At 37.1% G+C, this 18247-nt stretch overlaps 1 protein-coding gene across 1 annotated transcript in view; it reads left to right on the top strand.

Moving 5' to 3' along the window:
* TTN (titin) overlaps window positions 1-18247 on the top strand; it is a 274867-nt gene that overhangs the window by 104359 nt on the left and 152261 nt on the right. The window contains 24 exon segments of the mRNA XM_047722299.1: window positions 1803-2012; window positions 2216-2293; window positions 2390-2416; window positions 2860-2919; window positions 3221-3304; window positions 4942-5007; window positions 6571-6618; window positions 7470-7874; window positions 8307-8366; window positions 8804-8881; window positions 9048-9122; window positions 9730-9816; window positions 10051-10131; window positions 11092-11175; window positions 11556-11639; window positions 13913-13996; window positions 14222-14302; window positions 14446-14523; window positions 14698-14775; window positions 15060-15161; window positions 15578-15679; window positions 17529-17609; window positions 17803-17880; window positions 18113-18190. Of these exon segments, the coding sequence (XP_047578255.1) occupies window positions 1803-2012; window positions 2216-2293; window positions 2390-2416; window positions 2860-2919; window positions 3221-3304; window positions 4942-5007; window positions 6571-6618; window positions 7470-7874; window positions 8307-8366; window positions 8804-8881; window positions 9048-9122; window positions 9730-9816; window positions 10051-10131; window positions 11092-11175; window positions 11556-11639; window positions 13913-13996; window positions 14222-14302; window positions 14446-14523; window positions 14698-14775; window positions 15060-15161; window positions 15578-15679; window positions 17529-17609; window positions 17803-17880; window positions 18113-18190 (2289 nt within the window).

Raw genomic sequence — 18247 nt, 5'->3', positions numbered from 1 at the left:
TGAATGGTCACAGCTGGGGTTATTTGTGCAAAAGTCAATGGCAAATGTGGTGCAGGACCCCTCCCGTGGCCAAAGTGCCCGTGTGTCTTTCTTTCCCAGCACAGGGTCCCAGCATTCACTCACATCTCAAGATGCACACTAAATCAAGAGACATGTTCACACAAGTGCTGGATCTTTTGCATTTTTTTTTCTTTTACCAAAGGCAGATTTCAGTCCAGACAAAGACATGACTAACAGTTACTTGAATTCCGTAATTCGGCTAAATTCAATCATTCCTTGTAATTTTACTAAATTGCATAATTCTCACCTCTATGATTCTCACTGTAAGATAGAGATCTTGGAAATGACTAGATTTTATAGCTATTGCTAAAAGATCTTGGCTATATCTAATAGATCTAAAAAAATCTTTTTTGTCTATAGAAATTAATTTGTGTGAGATTAACTTGTCTGAAGCTTAATAGATAAAATTAACAATGTCATATGTGATTAGCAGCTCTTTTTCAAAATAATTATTTCATGCGAGGATTATATTCCAACCTTCTAAATCTCTGAAATAAAGGGAAATCTCAGGATATAAGAGCAATAATATTTATTTTCTAATCCTTTGATCTTTGAATCTACTTGTCTGAAACTTATTAGATAAAATTAACAATGTCATATGTGATTAGCAGGTCTTTTTCAAAATAATTATTTCATGCGAGGATTATATTCCAACCTTCTAAATCTCTGAGATAAAGGGAAATCTCTGGATTTAGGAGCAATAATACTTATTTTCTAATCCTTTGATCATATGCACTGTTTGAAGACACCCTTGGACTGTAGTGAGCAACATTTTAGCTATAATGATGTTTCAACATAGTGGTGGGTGGCCTTTTATAGTTGTTAAAATATAATTAGATGACTTATTTACACAAACATTTCAACTTCTCAGGCTTGCTTTAAATGGATATCAATGCCTGGTTTTATTTTAAAGGTCAGAAAATTTTTTTAGGTTTCCATGTGAAGGATCCAGTTCAAAACTACTTCTCATTTTTTAAATAATTGCATTCTTACATGATCCTTCAAAAAAAAGAAAAGACTCACCAGAGTATTTATGATGTCTGAGATGTTCTTGATACAGCTAGACAGTGAATTCCAGACTTCTAGGTAAAATCTTGCAAAAAGACCCTCTACTGCAGCCCATTCCCCTATTAAATACCCTTGCCATTCATTCCCGGTGTGGGGGGGGCGGGGTGAGCCCTTCGTACATGGCCACAGGTGCTTACAGAGCAGGTTTCAGAACTCTCAAAAGTGAACCGTCTGAAATTGAGAAGTTCAGATTTCCTCTTGAGTTTAAAGTTTCACAAGGAAAGTTATGGCATACTAGATAATAAACAATTCTAGGTCCTGAATCGGAAAATTCTCTAACAGAGGAAAGAATTTCAGAGGTGAATAAGTTACAGAGGAAAATGAAGTTTATGTTCCCTTTATTTTGAAGCCCCAATTTCACTAACATTTTTAAAGTTTAATTTGACTTTTGGGTCTTAAGCCCCTTTGACTCTTGCTTTTGTGCAAATGCTTTAAGGACTCCCGTGGATTTCTTACTCTTTGCTACATTGGTCCTGAAGAAATACACTTAAGTATGGGGATAATTTCTTGTTACTGATGCAAAACAGAGCACTTTCTTTTTTCTATATTTTCAGCCTGTGTTATTTTTCCAGCTGGATACACAGGTGGAGGCTTTGGATATCTGAGGGGAAAGCACAGTGGAAAAATTTCCTCCCTGTACAATCTCACTTTGACTCTCCTTTGTACTTGAACAGCTGAACCAATTCAGTTTACGAAGCGCATACAGAACATTGTGGTGAGCGAGCATCAGTCTGCCACCTTCGAATGCGAAGTGTCCTTTGATGACGCCATTGTAACGTGGTACAAAGGACCAACAGAACTGACTGAGAGCCAGAAGTACAACTTCAGGAATGATGGTCGGTGCCATTATATGACCATCCACAATGTGACCCCAGATGATGAAGGTAATTTAGTGGACAGCATCCCTGTGAATATATACTTTAAATCTTGTCTGTTTTACGTATTTCTGCCCTAACTTACACTCTGTAATTCTATGTAGAATACTTTTTTTAGGAAAGAGAATGATAAATAAATCCATACTGTATTTAAATAAAGAAGTGTTATTTACAGACATACCAGGAAATAAAAGTTTGATGATTCTTCTTAGGTGTCTATTCAGTAATTGCTCGACTGGAACCGAGAGGTGAAGCAAGAAGCACAGCAGAGCTGTACTTAACGACTAAAGGTCAGAGAACACCCCCATTGAAGCCACATTGCAATCCCTGAAATAGTCCTGCCTGGACGACTCTAAATACAAAAATGTCATGTTTTTCTTTTGCAGAAATTAAGCTTGAGATGAAACCTCCTGGTAAGTTTAAAAAGAAAAAACAAACAAAAAAAAATGAAAAATCAACCCTTGCTCAAATATATTCAGCAGAATTTTGTAAATGATAGAAGCCAAACTGAAATGTCTAAAAATATTCTTTAGGTTTTTCAGTAAGATCTTATTCAGTAAAATGATTTTCAGGAAATAATATAACTGTTAGGCTTTGTGAGCTTGGGAAATGAGAGATAGGAAGGTCTCATCCAGCTGATATCTAGGATCATGCCAAAATTGTGTGGCCATAGAACAGAACCAGTTTTCACAGGGAAGAAACATGCCTATGTGGTTGTATACAAAAGAATCCTAATATCTCTGTGTCTGTGTATTAGATTCTGCTGTTGGAAACGCCTAACAAGCACATCTTAGTTGTCTAATAAATATGTGTGGTCTCAGTGCCTCCCTGCTTACCATCAATTGTTCCTTTTCAGATATTCCTGACTCCAGAGTTCCAATCCCAACCATGCCTATCAGAGCAGTACCTCCAGAGGGTAAGACCCAGCATAACACCTGGGCTTGCAGCAACAATGTTCTGTACCACTAGGAAATTAGTGAGGCCAAACCATAGTAGAGAGCCAGAACACATCCTTGTGTGTCATAGTCTTCATTGTATAATTAAAAATCAAAGCAAGAGAGTAGTAACAATTACAGGTATATGCTTTTTTTATTTGTGCTGATTGATGAGTTGGTACTCTAATACCTATGATTACTGAAAGGAACTTATAAGACTTTTCATTATACTTCACACAAAATAAGAAACCAAACCATGATGATGGCATTTCTTTTCCTCAGAAATCCCTCCTATGGTTGTTCCTCCTATTCCTCTGTTGCTACCATCACCTGAAGAAAAGAAGCCACCAGCAAAACGCATTGAAGGTATTTTATGCTATCTACCTAAATGTCAAAATACACATAATCAACTATCACAGACCAGAACATGCTGTCTAATGCAACATGTTGGCCCTCTAGTGGCCAACAGGTTAAATTGCCTTTCAAAATTATTTGCTCTAATGAAATGTGTAAGACAGGTGATTAAAACACTGAAAATCATCAGACAAACCAAATGCACTGCTTAATATTAAAATATTTCATCTTGATATAATCACTGAAACATGAATGGTGACTATATTTCATGTTTCATATTTTATATATTTTAGCTATATGTAACTACATATATTATAATAAAATAATAGAATTAATTTCTAGTGAAGCTTCTGGAAATAAACCATACTAGTTTATAGTCATGTTGCAAGTTATAGTGTCCTTTTTCTCAATTACAAGGTTAACACCCTTTTAAAATTCGCTATTTTGTTACAAAAATGTGATTTAGAGTATCTTTGATATATTTGATTTTTTTTTCTTATCTAAGGAATGAGTTCACTAATAAGGAGCTCTTGAGTGTGTCAAGCAACTTCCTTTTACAAATATTTCAATAGACAGATTATACTATTTGTTCCCCAAGCTGCTCAACTAAATCAATCAACAGACTACCTGGGACTTTCTAGAGTTCTGGGTAGTTAAGAATTGCTGTCAGAATTCTCCTTGCTTCAGGAAGAAATTCTGCATGTCAAAGCCAGATTTTTCCATAGTCAGATTTTTCTGTAGTGGTTTCCAGGGTTTGGCATGCTAGTACCCCAATATCTGCTACCTCTGGTATCAAGAGCTTGAGCTGGTGTTCAGCCAGCCTCGGGGAAAATTCAGTGGGGGAAAAAAAAACAAAACCTTCCAGTATTGTGACTAATATATCTCAATAACAAATAAAAGCATTTTATAATTTATATGAAGACTTAAATATATTTCATCTACTTTTCTTTTTTTTCTTTTTTTTTAAATCTACTTTTAATAGCAGAGGAGCAAGAATCAAAAATCATAAATTTCTACTTATATTTTTGTCAGGAGTAACAATTTACCTTAATGAATGATTTAGTCTTTGAGTACTACTGGCAACAGGGCTAAGTTTGACTACCCACTGGGGAACTTGGGAAATTAAATCATATTTTAAAAATTAAAAACAGTGTTATTTATTCATGAATATTAAGAGCCATAACTCAAGTTATAAGTAGGGGCTATGATCAAGGTATAATGTCAGCAACAACAAAGAAAATTTCCACAATATCATAGATTTTAACTTTATTAATTTTTTAACTTTCCTAATTCACTTGCTATTCTTCATCCTGATAAATTTAAAGTGTTCTTATCTAAGCGAAACAAAGTAAAGACACGTCCTTTTCTATTTATGGTATCACTTAGGTTCACGTTCTGTGTGTTTTGAAAACTGTAGGCAGGCATAAAATCTGTGAAGATGTAGAATCACCCTACATGTCCTATCTCCATCCAAAAAACGTGTTCTGCATTCTAGCGTAAAACCTTTCTGAATCAGGTATCTTGCAATTAGGTGGCAAGAGTCTCTCTACCATCAAAACATATGAAAAAATAAATAAAGTATTTCAATTAAAACCTCTTTGTTTCCTGAAAGCATTTTACTTGCTTATGTCTGATATCTTATTTTTTAGTGACCAAAAAAGCTGTGAAGAAAGATACCAAAAAAATTGTTGTGAAGCCCAAAGAAGAACCTACAGGTATTATCATTAATTAATGAAAATTGAGTCTTACAGCTTTTCTCTAGGTTAACAGTTTTAAACCCCGAATAGTGGAGGGTGGAGGAAGGTAAGAGTTTGAATTCCCAAAATGGAGGCTCTGCCTTCACTCACTCTCACTGTCTTCTAGAACTCAGCCCTTGTTTTCTCTTTGCCAACTTTCTACTCTTTCCTTTTTTTTTTTTTCTCCCCATCCTCCTGTGCCTGTGTCTGCCCATGGCACACTGTGGTAACACCAGAGTGTTCTTGTTATCTCTGGAGGGCACTGCGTACCTGTCCCACAGCTGCTCTTCATCTGGTCCTACCAATAGACAGCCAAGGACCAGTGCTAATTTCCAGTAACTGCTCCAGCCCAACTCCGAACACTTCCTGGCTCACCTGAGCTGTCAGTCCCTGCAGATAAACAAAATGCTTTTTGAAGGAAGATTAGTTTAATTACTTCCTTTTTTTAAAAAAAATATTATTTATTTATTTGACAGAGAGATCACAAGTAGGCAGAGGGCGGGGGGGAAGCAGGCTCCGCACTGAGCAGAGAGCCCAATGTGGGGCTTGATCTCAGGACCCTGACATCATGACCTGAGCCAAAGGCAGAAGCTTAACCTACTGAGCTACGCAGGCGCCCCCCCCCCTCCCTTTTTAACTATACCCCAGAAGAGGGTTTTTTTTTTTAAGATTTTATTTATTTATTTATTTGGTAGAGAGAGAGAGAGAGCACAAGCAGTGGAGCAGGAGGGGGAGAAGCAGGCTCCCCACTGAGCAGGGAGCCAAATGTAGGACTCAATCCCAGGACCCTGGGATCATGACCCAAGCCAAAGGCAGTCGCTTAATCATTTGAGCCACCCAAGTGCTCCTGGAAGAGTTTTTTTTTTTTAAAGATTTTATTTATTTATTTGAGAGCGAGACAGTGAGAGAGAGCATGAGGGAGGAGAAGGTCAGAGGGAGAAGCAGACTCCCCATGGAGCTGGGAGCCCGATGTGGGACTCGATCCCAGGACCCCGGGATCATGACCTGAGCCGAAGGCAGTCGTCCAACCAACTGAGCCACCCAGGCGTCCCGCTCCTGGAAGAGTTTTAAGAGGAAGATTAGATCACTAAATTTAAGCAAATAGTTTCAAATGCTTAACTAAGATCAGATCCCTCCTAAAAGGAGGAGGATCCAGGAGCACAAGATACCACTCCCAGAAACATTATGGCAGAAGAGAGCACTCATAAAGCATGGGTATTTCCTCAGCTTTACAATTAACCATTGAAAAAAATCAAACATTATTTGTTAGCATTAGACTTACTGAATAGTCTCCTAATGTTTCATGTTGATTGAAAATGTTTTAAATCAACCTAAGCTAGAATCAAAGTTCAGCCTTTCCCCATTGTTGTTAATATGGCATTCCATCGCAATGCTGGTGAGATAAATCTGGAAATTACAAAGGCATTTTGTATGTTAGCAGTAGTCACAGATTGTACAAATGACTGACAAAGGTGCACGGGATTAGTAAACATTAAATCATGCATTATCTAAAAATAAACATTCTATTTTTTAAAATCCCAGAGGTGGACAAGAGACCCCCGCCTCCTACTGCCTTGATTCCAGCAAAAGGTAAATGAAAAGATATTGTTAAATGTTTTTTGTATCTCTGAGATGTGCATCACTGCTTTGTATTCTTATTTTCAAATGGAAGGCTTCCAGCTGATTGTAAAGTTAAGGCATTTCCTCTACCATATTAGAATTAGCACGAGAAATGACGACGTCCTATCACTCTAGTCCCTGGAAAGGAAGTGCAGGCAGATGATTATGCAGCCTCAGTGCTGTGGACACAGAGAAAGCACTGGGGGAGGGGCGGAAAGGGAGGCGTTGTCCTCTTGCTTCAGTTGCAGCTAACACGGGTGCTAAGGATCATGTAAACAATGTTAGCGTTAATTTTTTTAAAGAGTTGTTATTATAAAAGCAACTAATTGATTTGGTTACACAATTTTGAGTATTATTTTTTTTAACTGATGATAGAGTCATATTCAACTATCAAAAGTGTAGCTTTAAAATTAGAAATGTTTCTGAAAGAGAAATTGGAAACTTAAATAGAGGTTAACATTACATGTAAATTCCATTTAGTGATCAAATGTTAAAAAATCCTGTGAGACCCCAGGGGCTTTCTAAACTGTTCCACAGAACAGTGGAAGATGTGTCCACTGGAAGGTTACTGAATACCATTGTGTTCACACTGGAAAAATCCCCAAATGAAGAGTGAGTGCCTCTCCACACTCTTTATTGTGTTCCATAGCCAACAAAAAAGTAAACGGAACCAGCAGACAGAAGATATAATAAGTTATCGACATCAGACTGAGATCTGAGACACTGATACTGTTTGACAACATAGACTTTGGTTTCTGAAGTAACGGTATGAATGTAATTAGTATGCTAATATTGTCTATTTATTTGTTTGTTTATTTCAGCTCCTGAAATTATTGACGTATCCTCCAAGGCTGAAGAAGTAAAAATAACGACCATAACCCGAAAGAAAGAGGTTCACAAAGAACAAGAGGCTGTGTACGAGAAGAAGCACGCTGTCTACGAGGAGAAGAAACTTTTCATTGAATCTCTGGAAGAACCTTACGACGAACTTGAAGTGGAGCCGTACACAGAGCCATATGAAGAACCTTACTATGAAGAACCAGACGAAGACTATGAGGAGACCAAGGTAGAAGCAAGGAGGGAAGTTCACGAGGAATGGGAAGAAGACTTCGAGGAAGGTCAAGAATACTATGAAAGGGAAGAAGGTTATGACGAAGGGGAGGAAGACTGGGAGGAAGCTTACCAAGAGAGAGAAGTGATCCAAGTGCAAAAGGAGGTTTATGAAGGTGTGTATCGACTGGGGTCACTTCTTTTCTCTTTTCCTCAGTGTGTGATATTTTTAGGGCTATGAACCTGAGCTGCAATAGACCGGAAAGCAGTGAAATGACCATTTCGATCTTTCGAAGTTAGACCTTTTTAGAAACTTATTCTTGGCATTTCTTCAGTCACTTTCAGGCTTTGACATTGTTAAGTCGAATCATGCCCTATCACGAAACCCCGAGGGTTGTCATCTAATGCAGGAGTTCAGGGCTTACTTCCTCGCCCCTCTGCATCTCTGCTCGATCCTGCTTCGAAATCCAGCGCCAGGAATCATGTTAGCCATAAAGATCCCAAACGCAATACTTTCCGCAAATATATATTCTTATTTCCTATGCAGTTCATACAGTCAGCTAGAACTTACTTAAGTATCCCTTTTTATTCCTCTGTTTTTGCTAAAGAATCACATGAGAGAAAAATTCCAGCCAAAGTGCCTGAAAAGAAAGCCCCGCCTCCAAAAGGTATGCAATTGGGATTCTTGAACTAGATCAGAACATCCACATCATTATCATGGCTTGTTTGGCAAAGATGTATAAGTCACCAGTCCAATCCAATAGGCACAACTTCTTCTCTAAGCTTTATTGCCTCAATGAATTTTCTTCCTAAGAATATCTAATGTACTTAATGCAAAAATTAAAAAGATGATAAAAAGATGGTTATGATAAATATTTTTTTTAAATAACCAAAATATTTCAAGTACAGAAATTTGTACTTAAAGTTCGGAGTACCAGACTCATTTCCTTCTTAAAAATTATATATGTATATATATGTATATATGCATGTAGACATATATATTTCTATATAAACATACATAGATACATAGATAGATACATAGGGACAAAGAGAGAGTTTGAATAGAAATTCTAAAAGTACTGCAATTTCTTTAAAATGCTTGCAGTTGTAAAGAAGCCAGTAGTTGAAAAAATTGAAAAGACTTCTCGAAGAATGGAGGAACAGAAAGTTCAAGTCACCAAAGGTATTATGATTTAAAACATTTCTAATACCATGTACACACGTCATCTGTTTACTGATGTATATTCCCATGTTAGTTATATATGTAATCATCTAAAATAAGATATTTTTAAATTTTGTGCAAAGCAATATTCTTCACAATACAAATATATTTGTACATATTTTTTAAGTACCCGAAGTTTCAAAGAAGATTGTTCCACAAAAACCTCGGATTCCAGTGCAGGAAGAAGTTATTGAAGTGAAAGGTATACATCTTTGTCTTTCCAGCTACAAGTTTTAAACATTTTCATTAATGTCTATATGTGTACATATTTAAACAGTTCACAAATCTGAAACTACCAAAATACATTCTTCTACAGTATATTATCTTATGTTGAGTTGTACATATGTATAATTTAAGGAAATAATAACATTCCCCTTGTTTCTAATTCTGCTTTAGAATTACATTTTTTAATTAAAGGAAGATTTTGTTTAATAAATAGTCTTCTAACTTTACTATGCAAGGCATTCCATTGCATATAATATCCCCTATCCTCTTGTTTACATGAGTAAACCCTAGTGGATTTGGAAAAGTATCACATTACGTGTGAAGAAGTTGTGTCTATTTGATTCCCATTTAACAATCTTTGATAAAGCTGCATGGGTCATTTGTCCCTATATATCAGAACATGGTTTGTATTCTTGTCAATACTAAATTTATTCTGAGGCTACTCATATTAACCCACTCATTCTGTGTCTAAAGACTTACATGTAATGTTCGTTACATGTAATGTACAAATTTACACGTATGTATTTGATCAGGTATCTTGTTCTAGAAAAAGAAATACTAAATGTGAAATACTCTCTTTAAAGTACCAGCTGTGCATACAAAGAAGATGGTTATTTCAGAAGAAAAGATGTTCTTTGCTTCTCACACAGAGGAGGAGATGTCAGTCACAGGTATAAGACACATTTGAATTTGGGGCTCGAATGGAAGGGCTTTAGATGAATTTTGATCCCCCTTCTCCAGACCCAATTTGCGATTATATAGGCGTTTCTGTCTCCTTGTAGCTCTCTGTCGTCTTTTCATTGCACACTTGTCCCTGTTTTAGTTTGTATTTCAAGATTCTTTGTGAACTATAATTGCCACCCTTAATATGGCATACCAGTAATTCAGATGTACATTTTTTAAAGTCCCCGAGGTACAGAAGAAAACTGTTACTGAAGAAAAAATTCATGTTGCTGTTTCCAAAAAGATTGAGCCTCCACCTAAAGGTATCAGTGATTCCTTCTAAATTTAAAATCTTTTAAAGTTTCCATCGTAAGCCTCTGGGTATGTTAATACTATGGAATGAGCTTGGTCACACAAGTCAGCAGACCTACAGCCACTAGGTATAGTGGACATTCCAGGGGAGGCGGGACGACAATGATTGGAGGCTCTGGCCCCTGCTCCAGGGACCTTACAATCTGGTGACCACCTACTTGGGAGTAGAAATTTGATATCCTGGAGCCAGCTTGTGCCAGCTCACCAGAGCTGATGGTTGAATTTGCAGAAATTTTGCTACCAAGTGTTCAACACCTCCATGATTCAAAGTTGAGTCCTGTAAACTCACAATTAAATTATATTGAAATCTATGATAAGCCATTTTGAGGGCTTACTTCCACTTGTACAGCATGTTGTTATTCTCTCTGTTGTTTATATCGATTGGGGCGAGGCGGTGGAGGTGCTAGATTGTGGGGGGCTGCCGCGCATCCTTCCCACCTCTGCCACCCTGATGGCTCCCCTGTTAGCCAGGGTGGGAGTATTTACACCACCCCAGAAATTGAAAATCGGCAGCTGCTACAAATGAGAGCTTGTCCTCCCCCACATGCTCCACCCAAACTGTTAAACATTTAGGATACAAAAAATATTTAAGATAATGTAATGCAATTGTTGTAATGCACTTGCTTTATAAATGTAAAGTTTCTAAAACCAGCATCTCAGGCACTGGCCCCTCTGAGGAAGAGCAGCTCCTAGCTGTTCCTAGCCAAGTGAAGGCTCCAGCAGTTGAAGGTCATTAACAACCACAACTTTTTCTACTTAGTCTTTCCTCTGGTTCCCTTGCCTCTTGCTTCCAACATGGAGTTTTCTTGCATTCATCTGGCATAAAATTATGAGTCGTGTCTACTCTTTAATTCTGTCCTGCCTTATTGTAAAACCACACAATTTCTCAAAAATGGCATTTGTTTTTAAAGTCCCCGAGCCACCTAAGAAACGAGTCCCAGAAGAAGAGGTTGCTGTTCCCATTCCTAAAAAGGTGGAACCTCCACCCGCCAAAGGTAGAATAATATTTTTGAAAAAAAAGTTGTTGGTGTTTGTCTTTTTGTATCTTTTTCTGTGGGATCTGTGTATGAACGAAATAGCATCTGTAAATGATTTGTGACGTTTTCTCTGTATGTTGATCTCATTAGCTGTGGTATTGTGTTGTACAAGTATCAGTAACTTTAGACCATACTAACTGGGTGTTTGTTTCATGAAATGTATGTAGCGTCTCTGTGGTACCGATTTATTTTGCATACAGGTCTGCCACAAGTAGAGCATGTTTAATGAATGCCTAAATTCTTATGCTCTTACTGAGGATTGATGCTTTAGTGTAATCTTAATGTCTCAGAAGGAAACTAGAACTCTCAACATTGTTTCCACAACGTTATCTTTAAAGTTCCTGAAGTTCCCAAGAAACCTGTGCCTGAGGAGAAAAAACCTGTTCCTGTACCCAAAAAGGAACCTGCCGCTCCCCCAAAAGGTACACCAGAACTGATCAGGGGGCAGCCCTTTGCCCCAAATGCCAGTGTTCTGCTTTATATGGTCTTCATAGTGTACTATGCTATCTTACTGTTCTGTGTCTTTTAGATGCCCCTAGTGTTTTCATTTGTTGGTTACCTTCCAAGGCTATACTCTTGACATACATTATTTATGACACTGAACAATCTCAAAGACACCACCAGAAAGTGTTCTTAAAAGAAGCAACTATGTCAAAATGCTGTATTAAATTTTTACTATATTTGCTCTGATAGAGAAAGAAGAAATCTTTGTGAAACTCATTTTCTACAGGCATCTTTCTAGAAAGACTCTTTTACCCCTCATCTTTGCGATTTTTCTTAATAAAAAACACTTCCTTGAGTTATGATGAGTTATAGAGTCACAACTGGAAAGTGTCTGACAGAACTGAATGGTAACGAGATAAAGATGTATACAATGCTGCTGGTAACTCCACTCTTCTGAAAAGTCAAGAGCAGCAAGTCTAGACTAGTTGGAGACATTGATTTTTGACATTTACTTTGACCATGTTCCCTGACATTAACTGAATGTCAATATTTACCGTAAGCGTTGCAGTTCTCTAATTAACTAGTCAGGGGACCTTTCATATGCGTATGTTTGGATTCAGTGTGCTAATTTCTTTATTTTGGTTTTTGAATTTGGTTTGTTCTTTTTTGGGGTGAGGGGGTTGGTGATGTTAGAGACACTATTTTATGGATACAGCGAAGCTACAAACTGCATACGTCTGGTCTGATACAGAGAGACTCAGTAAGAATTCAGTATCATCCGATTTAGGAAAACCAGGCTTACTGAAATCACACATTTTAAATAGTGTTCCCATTGTCCCTGACTTCCCATTTTCCATTTTCTTCCCAAAACAAATCTGTTTCTCTCTTTCTCAAATTCTTGACTATCAGAATTCTGGGTCTTACCTTAAAAAAAAAAAAAATGATTCCTGATTATCTAATCATCAAAATATGATTTCTGATTATCTAGTCATTAAAATATGGTTATGTGAAAATAAGATACATTAAAAGGTCATATTATGGGGCACCTGGGTAGCTCAGTGGGTTAAACCTCTGCCCTTCGCTCAGGTCATGATCTCAGGGTGCCAGGATCAAGCCCCACATTGGGCTCTCTGCTCAGCAGGGAGACTGCTCTGCTTCCCCCTCTCTCTCTCTGTCTGCCTGCTGCTCTCCCTGCTTGTGATCTCTCTCTCCCTTTGTCAAATAAATTTAAAAAAAAAAAAAAAAGGTCATATTACTAAAACCAGTACTAATACCAAAGCCCTTGGTCACTGCTGAGGGAGATACAGAGGCATGTCTCACCTACCAGTAAAAATAAATATGCATAGTGAAAAATATATATGTGTAAACACCCATGTATAGATAATAAATACAGACGCAAATGTATATGTCTGTATAATTACATTAGAATATTACAAATGCAAGCATAGAGATGCAGGAGTTCACAAAAACTATCTTATTTAAAATGGAAACAATTATTGCCAGCAATGTGTGCTGTTAAAATGCATCTGCCAGTTTAAAAATTCCACATCATTAACACTTAGAATAGAGAAACTAAGTCATTGTAAACCTTTTTGGGTCAGAGATCCTGTTGAAAACTATGGAGTCTCTTAGAGAAAAGCATATATGCGTATACTCACAAAATGTCATATACAGAACTCCCCCAAAGTCACTGACACATGGCTATCAGATTGAGAAGCCTACTCTATCATGAGTATTTCCTGAGTTGCAAATAAACTATAGTTGAACCAAAACCAAACAAAATCAGAAGAGAAATGGAACAAAATGGTATCATATAGATACAAATATTCTAACTATGTCTTAGTCTAAGATAGTCCTAGATAAATTAAATCCATTTTTATTATGGATTCCATTTCTTGATAAAAAGCCTAACAAGACTTTGCTACATTCTATATCTACAATCTATATCATTTGTGTAGTCACTGACTAATTTGTTTTTATCAAAAGCATACCAATATATAACCAATGAATTTTATACATATCTTTTTGTGTATATGACTCATTTTTAATTTCCTAAATGTCTCTATAACATTACTCGTGACATTTATTACATTGTGACCTTTTTAACATCATAGTTTAATTTTCTGCATTATTTTGTCAATGCATAGAAACCCTAGGGCATTAATGAACTACTAAAGATTGGTGTATGTGCCTACATCCATTCATAAAAGTGGTATATGTTGAACTAATGTTCTGTTTTAAAAACTTTAAGTTCCAGAAGTGCCAAAGAAACCTGTTCCTGAAGAAAAGATACCTGTTCCTGTTGCAAAGAAAAAGGAAGCTCTACCAGCTAAAGGTATAGTGCCTTGCTTGCTAAAGAAGCCCTATTTTTATATCTTGAGTACAAAACATTTTTGTGTTTAACTATCTGTTGAGTTAGTTCAATTGAAAACGAGTGTTTTATGGTGTGAGTAATAATTCAATGGAAGTGTCTGTCCACCTGCCTACTTTCTTAAAAAATAGCTGTAAATTAGCTACTTTGGAAAATACAGTCATTTCTAAAAATTAATGTCTTTTCAAGTTCCTGAAGTACAGAAGAGGGTTGTCACAGAAGAAAAAATAACCATTGTTACTCAAAGAGAGGAATCTCCACCACCAGCAGGTACTTAATTCCATCTTCATAAATAACCTTGTCTTTCTTTCAAGCTTCTTTAATTGCATGCCTTCTTTAATGGGCATGCCGATTCTATGTTGCTCTTTTATTTTGCCTTTCTGAGAATCTTAAAATCAAATGCTATCTTTAAGTGCCAGAAATACCAAAGAAGAAAGTTCCTGAAGAAAGACCTGTTCCTCAAAAAGAGGAAGAAGCTCCACCACCAAAAGGTATTGTCTCTCTCTCTTTCCAAGAACCATCTTTATATGATATCATGTAAGAAGGCAAATGGTGGTTTTGTTGGCTTTGTGATATGAATACATTGTGGGTGTATATCTGTGTTTGGGGTTGGGCTTCAGTGAGATAACTCTGAAGTTCTAAAAGTGCATGTTTCTAAATGCCAGTTCTACGAAAGAAACCTATCCCTGAAGAGAAAGTTTCTGTACCAGTTCCTGTCGCTAAGAAAGCTCCTCCTCCCCGAGGTAGGATTTGTCTCAGACCTCTGACAAAAATCTTGTTGCCTGTGAATTCTTGTTCTATCCAGTGTCTTCTTGTGTGACCCTCCATCTCTCTTCTGACAGGATGTGTGTGTGTGTGTGTGTGTGTGTGTGTGTGTGTGTGTATCCTCGTGATGTTTGTTGCATGACTCGTTTTCCCATTTTGTTAGTGAGAGTGGCATACCGTGCATTTCTTCCCCAAACTCTTAGGGAAATAGGATTTTTAAGATTCTTGATCTTTTACACTTCCACTTAATGCTTTTTTAAAGCTGAAGTTTCTAAGAAAACTGTGGTAGAAGAAAAAAGATTTGCTGCCGAAGAAAGACTATCTGTTGCAGTTCCTCAAACAGTGGAAGTCCTGCAACACAAAGGTATATAATCAGAAGTGAGGGGAGAAATGGGTGTGCGTGTTTCCTCGAAGTCTTTCTTTCCAGATGTGACTGTTTACCTTGTAAATTGTCCTTATCAGTGTCTACTGGCCTAGCCTTCTGAGACTGAGTCTTTTGTGTCTGCAGTTGTCTTAAATCATTTCAAGACAGTGAATAGGATGCTGAAAATGTGATAATTGTCAACATGGCCACATTGGACATGATTTGAACATTCTTCTCAGTCTTGGGGGTATAGTCCCCTTATCTTAATCTTAAATCAGCTCTCTCTTCCATGTGATGAGGAAGTCCTATTCAGCAGTTATAAGAACCACTATCCAGCTGTAGGGAATACATGGCTATTACCAGTGTTTCCAGGGACCTGAATTTAAATTAAATACTATCTTTTAAAATATCCACAGAGGAGGAGTGGAGTTATTCAGAAGAAGAGGAAAGAGTATCCGTTTCAGTTTATAGAGAAGAGGAAAGAGAGGAAGAGGAAGTGGAGATTACAGAATATGAAGGTAAACAATGCCAATGAGCTAGAGATGATCTGGAGTCTTGATGAGCTGTTTTCTTGCACAGATTGTTTATCAGATTAATGAAAGTGGACACAAATTCAGTGAATATCCAAGGGCCTCATTAGATGTATCTTTTGATCAAAACACAAGATTCAGGAACATTACTTAGAGTAAAAATCCAATGTATTGTTTGTCTATCGTCTCTTACTTGCTATGTGGGAGGGAGTGGGGGGGAGGCCTTATGTTTACGTGTAATTAATGGCGCAGGTGTTTCCATCTATATTTATCCTTTTAGTAGACAGCACTTGGTTTTAGCATGGTGGGCCAGCATGAACATCACCTGGTAGTCTAATGTCTAAAACATGGGGAAGAGAAAGCAGTTTTTACAGCACAACTCACTAATGTGTCCTGGCTCACAGTTTTTAAATGAAGAAGAATTTGTATTACCTTATTACATTCCAGAAGTCAAGGCTGTTTGAGAGTGAAGCACTGAACACATAGGTCTTTCTTCTATTTCATGTATGGAAAAACAATTATGTAATATCTTTGATTGAATTCGTTTGTTGTTTAGACATTCCTATACCTATAAACTATAATGCTAGTTCTCTACAGTTTCTTAAGGATTGAACAATGAACTTTATTTCAGTCCTTTGCAATGAATTAAGGTACCACTAGGTTTACCCCTAAAGTCCAGCACTCTGACTAAAGCTATTTATCTGAAAGAACTTTCATGAGAAAGTTCTAATGTAGCTCTGCTTCAAAGAAAAATCAATAAGTTCTATAACAAATTAACTCTCTTCCTTAAAAAAAAAAAAGAATAGAATTCTATATGTAGATGCCTTTGAGTGCATTTCTGACTAATAAAAGGTGCCCCACTTCTCCATGTAGAAGAAAATTTCTTGTGAAATCCTGATGTGCTCTCTTAATGAAATGGCTTGGAATAGAGCAGGATGGGACACGACTCCAAGAGGAGGCCCACTGGTTCTGTTGTTCTTCCTGGGAAGGGCCAAGGTGTTGGGCATAAGTCAGGAATCTGAAAGATCAAAAAGGGCCCCATCCCTTCTAGATATGTTTGGGAAACCAAACATAACATGTACACAGGGAAAGTTCCCATTGCACGAATCTGATTTCAATTTTTAACAGTATCTATTATAAATCTCTTTCAGTCTTATAGCTGAAAAGAGACATTCTATAATATTCTTTGTTTTCATTAAGTCTTGATCTAGGGAAAAGGTGGGTAGCCTGTTAAGTTTACTTCTAGTGTAAAGAGATATGTCTACAACTAGATCTTCCTATTCTGTAGTTAACTTTATACATATAGGCTCAAAAACCATATGAAGACACCTGCCTCTTCTACTGTACCTGCCCCTACAAAACAAGGGGAAAAAAAAAAAGCTTGTTTCCAAGTCCTCAGTAGGTTTTTCACATGTAATACAGGTCTTTTCTTTTTTATCATCCATTATGTTTCCTCAAGTGTATGTTCCTGCCCCGAAGCCTTCAAATCTAGAGTGCTCTGTTATTTTTGAAACTTATCTTCAAATTCTTGTTACTAATTAAGCCACTAGGACCGTTTTTATGTCTTGTACTTGTCCTCTTCTTCCTGTGAATACAAGCATTGCTATCTTTACAATACACTTGAAAATTAAATTACTGAAACTTATTTCCCAAATTCTTTATTAAGGCATCCACTTCAATTAAAATGCACTTTTGGGAGGTTTTAAATGGGAACAGTCGGGGATTTGGCAAGTGTTAAACTTTTTATTATTGTAATTACTCTTTGAAGTAATAAATCACTGCTGAAATTAAACATGAAAAACACTACAACTTTTCTTTAAAACTGATGTCTTTAAAGTGATGGAAGAACCGGAAGAATACGTTGTGGAAGAAAAGATGCACTTTATCTCTAAGAGAGTGGAAGCCGAACCGGCAGAAGGTATATCAACCCTTGAATTAATTTTAGCCCTATTTGTGTTTGGCTCGTCCCATTATTTATCTTCTCTTACAGTCAGTCTATTACTTGTATTGCCTATCTTGATAACTATCGTGGCTAAATAAACAGACTGCTTACATTTTTATGGAAAAGAAATCTGGGCATTTCTACACGCGTGTTTTATCATCTTTTCAAGTGGTTGAGAAGCATGAGAAGAAGATGGTACTGAAACCGAAAATTCCTGCTAAAGTAGAGGAACCCCCACCAGCTAAAGGTACAGTCCTCTCTCAAAGAAACATGGTACCCTTTGTCTCAGTGGCTGTATCAGTGCCTTCCATTTGCATGCTGCCTGAGTTTTGTCCGCCCTGATGTATAGATATATTTGCTGAACAGAGTCATTAATGTTTGTGTGTACATATGATCTTTTCAAAAGGTGAATTCTAAGCCCCCAAATGTCACTTCTTCTGTAATGCAAACTAATACGCTTCAACTTAATCTTTCTAAAGTTCCTGAAGCACCCAAGAAACCTGTGCCAGAAAAGAAAGTCCCTGCTGCAGTTCCCAAAAAGGAAAAGGTGCCACCAGGTATCCTGGGCTTTGCTTTATTCTTGAACAATGTCCGTCTTTCTCCATCTTAAAGTG

This window comes from Lutra lutra, chromosome 3 (genome assembly GCF_902655055.1).
Source record: "Lutra lutra chromosome 3, mLutLut1.2, whole genome shotgun sequence".
In the NCBI taxonomy this organism is placed as follows: Eukaryota; Metazoa; Chordata; class Mammalia; order Carnivora; family Mustelidae; genus Lutra; species Lutra lutra.
Note: the sequence above shows the minus strand (reverse complement) of the source record. Positions and strands in the feature narration are given on the sequence as shown.